A 5,037-nucleotide genomic window follows, 5' to 3' on the forward strand; every position below is an offset into this window, starting at 1 on the left:
TGATCATTAATCAAATGATGAGTACTCTATTAACTCAAAACAATTATTATCATTTTTATGATATAACATTAATTTTATATATATATATAAATCCATTTAATACTAAAATATTAATTTTATTTTATATTAGAAAAATAAAATAGCATTAAAGAAGTGCTGAGTCAACAAGCAAGTGGATGAGGTCGGTTTTAATCTTATCATGATCCGAGTAAGATGGGTCCCACACACTCACAGGCATTTCGCCGATATATTCCCAATCAAATTCAAACCTCTATTTGCCAAATACACATCGTCTTCCCGGTCACGCCGCTCAATTTTTTTCCTGATCGACACTTCACTCAATTCTCTCCGCCGCCTGCCAATTGCCCAAATTATCTTCCGTCAAAACTCGCCAGGGAAATAAGAATCAAGGGCTTTTTAGGTGGGAGAAGCACTTTTCTCTTCCTCTAATTTTTGGATTTCTTGCTGTTTTTGGTTGTCGATTGAAAATTGAATGGCTCGTGCTTTTTTTAGGCGATTTGGCATGATTCAAACGGTCTTTTGTTGTGTTTTGGTAAATTTTCGTTCGGATTCTTTTTTAACGGTCCAAAGAAATTAATTCTGTGTATCGCGATGACTACTTCGAAGAGGCGCTCTCATTGACTTTGATTCATAATTAAAAAAAATTCTGAGTTTTCTAGATTATAATTGACTTTTCATTTTTTTTGTTAGCTGCCCAGAAAGATACCTTTTTTTAGAGTTATTTTATATTGGTCAAAATGATGAGATTCCTGTTATCTAGCCAGGTTGTCGCGTTAAGGTATGAAATCTAGCTAAAAACTAGAAATCTAAATGATTTTTCACTGGTGGATACAATGAAACATCTCTTGCCTATTATGTCAAAGTCTTGGTTCGAACTACAGAGCTAAGCATAGGTAGGGGTAAAATCTTCGGTTCTTCCGTATAACTTCCTATTTGTTTCAGTCTTAAATAAATGTTCACAACTTTCTTATGAATAAATCCATGTAAGACTTCAATCTTAGATTTCGCTTTAGATCAATTTTTTTGTCGGTTGAATTTAGCGTTTCTTTTGGCTCGAGAATACTTGTAGCTGTCGGATGTTTTTATTTTTTTTTTCCAACTTCTGTGGTATGATGATGTCTAAATCCTGAGATAATTTTCTTGGTTTTTGTTTTTCAGACATGAGAATGAAGGGTTCAATTATGTCCGAGGTTGATTTCATTAGCAATCTACCTTGTAGCATAATAGAGAACATTCTTGGATGCTTGCCTCTACGAGACATAGTCAGAACGAGCATTTTGTCGAGAGAATGGAGATATAAATGGATAACATGTCCTGAAATCGTGTTTGATTTCTGGTTTGACCAAATGTTTCTCGGAGGTCACAGACTCGAGACCCTTGTTCACCAAATTCTTAAACTTCACAAGGGACTTTTGCTCAGATTTGCACTCTTAGTCCCTGATCTGAAAAGTAGCCACCATATTGATCAATGGATTCATCTGCTTCCAAAGAATACCCTCCAAGATTTAACCCTTCACGTATCTAGGGGAGACAACCACAAGCTGCCTTCTGATATATACGCCTTCCAAAATTTAAGAAATTTAAAGCTCTACAACTGTGCATTCAATCCTCCCTCGGGTTTTAAAGGGTTTAGTAAACTCGAGAACCTTGATCTTCAAAATGTTGTACTAGTACCTGAAACTTTCGGAAAATTCTTTGCTTCTTGCCCCGCAGTTGAAAGGCTGAGGTTGGTTCACTGCACTAGCTTCGATTGTCTCGAAATTGTTGGTCCGAAGTTAAAATATCTTGAGTTTCATGGCTTACTCAGATCCATCTCTTTTGAGAAGTGCCCCCTTCTCAAAGATGTTAAAATATCTTTCTCCTCCATGGATTTCAAAAGGGGAAACCGATTCTCCATCGATTTGGTTAAGTCCCTAAGCTCTCTACCCGCACTCGAGGAGCTACAACTGCAGGCTTATGCCTTGGAGGTGAGGAAATTTACCATGTATCAGTTGACACAAAGTTTGAAAATAATACTTAGGTCAAGTATTATGCGTGATCTCAATTAATGAACTTTTGTTGGCACATCTATAGGATCTTGTTGAGTATGGCGCCCCCAAGAAACTGCCTGTGGCCTTGAGAACCCTGAAAACTCTTCACCTTTCAGATATGTATTTCGAAAAGATTCAGGAAATCGCTTGTGCCATTTGTTTCATCAGAAGCTCCCCAAGTTTACAAAAGCTTAAAATCACTGTAAGTTTCTATCCAGTTCTTGAATTATCATTTTGTTTCCAAAGTATTCAATCAAGAACCAATTTTGATGAAATTTCCATTATCTCCAGGCCTTCACATCAGATGTTGTGGATTCTGTCTTGGAATTTCTCCGATCCCAGAAAAGCTCGGATACATTGACACACCTTAAAACCGTCACTATGCAACTTTTCTCCGGCAACGAGTCTGAAATGGAGTTCATAAAATATCTATTATCATCTGCTACTGAACTAGAAGAAATGTCAATTGCCCCCCATTCAGGTAGTGTTTTTGATGAAGAAGAGTCCATATTGAACGAACTCAAACAGTTTCCTAGAGCATCTCCGAGGGCGGAAATCATTAATTCGGATAAAATGCAATAGACATACATATATTGTAGCATATTCCTTGAAGCCCCTATGAGTATGCTGCACTTTTGTAATTAGTTTTGCTTGGTTCTGTCTGTTCTTTTCCATTTACGGCCGTGGTTTTTACTGGCCTTTTGTGCTTATAGTTTCTGTATTTAGTTTGAATTAATCTGGAACCAAGAATTGTCTCATAACATTGATGGCGGTATTGTTATTGAAGGATATTATGATCAATCCATTCAAAGATTGGTTTGAACTATTTTATAAATCTTATGGTAATTTGAATTCACTATTTTCATGCAAGAATCGTGTTAGATCTGTAGCTATGAGTGGTAGGGATGGTTTGATGAGACGAATGGAATTGATTGATGCAGGAGCTCCGCTAAATGTTCTGCTGGGTGGAGCAACTCTGATACGATATTTTCGATTCATTGTCCTATATACTTTTTCCTATGGGACCATTGAGTTTAAATTATTTTCAATCTAATTCAAATATTATTTGATTATGCTTCATTGGATTTACTGGATTTAGTTTATAATATTAAAAATAATACTAGAAAATATAAGTGTCTTATCAATCTATGTTTTTATGATAAAATTTGGTTGACAATAAACAGACAAAAATAGACGATTTTATAAATTTATATTTATAAAATCTATATTTATAAGATAGGTCGATTTAAAATATATTTTTTTTCGTTTTTTATAAAAAAAATGATCATTATTATTATTTGATAACTAATGGCAAGGGTGCCACAAGGTACAACGATCAATCAAATGGAGATATTTTCAAGGCGAATTGAATGTGAAAACATAGACGATCATTATTATTATTAGAGCGTTGATTTGATACTTTACATGTTAATTTCACATCATCACTACATTTGTTCCACATCATCACAAGTCGAAACAAAGAACAAAAATCGGCCAAAAAAAAAAAAACAAAAATATCAGATTAAAATTGAAATTTGACGAAATCGGTTATCAAAATCACGAAGAATCAAACATACATGAACATAAAATAAACTTTTAAAATTACATATAGTTTTATCTCACTAATAGTAGTATTGAACGCTTGTCAGCAAGTGCAACAACAATAAAAGACAAATATTTTAATTCATACAACTGATCAATCTCTATATTTTGATCTACCTCCTGACAAAAACAATTTATTGTTCTCCAACATGAACTTTTCACGTACACCATGGTCACCAACTTTGTACAATAACTATTAATTAAGATAAAATTATTTAAAACGTGACCCAAATAGAGGACCAACAAATGTACGTATCTAACTTAGCCACGCTTTTTACCAAAAGTCATTTTAATTATCATTATATATTTAGTGCATCTCTAACCCAATCTGCTTAATATTTTGGAGTCTCCTATATTCCGACACTTGCCCAAATAACTACATAGACAATTTTCCACGTAAAGACAAAGCAATCCAAACAAATCAAGAAACAAAAGAAAATCTGCAAATAAATCCAAAGACCAAAACAAAATTAAATATAAATATGCCCCTATTAAGTAGAGCGGTTGGGGTAGCTAAAGAGAGCATGTCATGTCCTTCGATTCCTCGTGCATTCTTCCTTATAAGTTCATGCCAAAAATCTACGTGAGTTGGTTTTACGAGTCGTATTTAGTGAGACAGATATCTTATTTGAGTTATCTATGAAAAAATATTACTTTTTAGGTAAAAATTTGTGTAAGACGTTCTCATGAGTCGTATTTTGTGAGACAGATCTCTTATTTGGATCATCCATGAAAAAATATATATCACATTTTATGGTAAGAGTATTATCTTTTATTGTAAATATCGGTAAGGTTGATCTGTCTCACAAATAAAGATTCGTGAGACCGTCTCACATGAAACCTACTCTAAGGCCATTACACTTCTCAAATTATGGATAATTACAAAATATTATTTAAAACACCATTTTATAAATATTTATTTTTAGCTAATCCCATTAATATTTAGTTATGATCCAGGGAAACCATATGAGTCACTCGTATATGGATAATAAAATATAAAATCCTTAATTTATACACACTATTTTTAAATATAATCTTGATTTTAAACATATTCTCATAGCATAAATTTATAAATTCGAATTTTACACGAAAATATTTCATATAATTCCTTCTGTTTTAATTCAAACAATATATAAGTTTACGCATAAGGTATTCTCTCCGGCTCCATTCAAATGATAGATTATATTTATATATATATATATATATATATATACACACATATATATTATATATATATATGAGGCAAAATAGCATTTTTGGTCCCGAAGTATATGGTGTGACATTTTTAGTCTTGTAAATTTTTTTAAGTCCTCGCATGTGTATTTTGGTAATCAATTTTAGTCTTGTGTGTATTATCGATATCAATTTTAGTATGCTATATTTG

The 5,037-nt window shown here is 33.0% G+C and overlaps 1 protein-coding gene across 1 annotated transcript; it reads left to right on the top strand.

Moving 5' to 3' along the window:
- Window positions 1–208: 208 nt before the first annotated feature.
- On the top strand, window positions 209–2,862 carry LOC140814415 (F-box/FBD/LRR-repeat protein At1g13570-like). The gene is made up of 4 exons (XM_073173385.1): window positions 209–421; window positions 1,180–1,988; window positions 2,095–2,253; window positions 2,343–2,862. The coding sequence occupies exons 1-4, from the start codon at window positions 214–216 to the stop codon at window positions 2,631–2,633; spliced, it is 1,467 nt and encodes a 488-aa protein (XP_073029486.1). The 5' UTR covers window positions 209–213; the 3' UTR covers window positions 2,634–2,862.
- Window positions 2,863–5,037: the final 2,175 nt, after the last annotated feature.

Source organism: Primulina eburnea, chromosome 15, assembly GCF_022965805.1.
Source record: "Primulina eburnea isolate SZY01 chromosome 15, ASM2296580v1, whole genome shotgun sequence".
In the NCBI taxonomy this organism is placed as follows: Eukaryota; Viridiplantae; Streptophyta; class Magnoliopsida; order Lamiales; family Gesneriaceae; genus Primulina; species Primulina eburnea.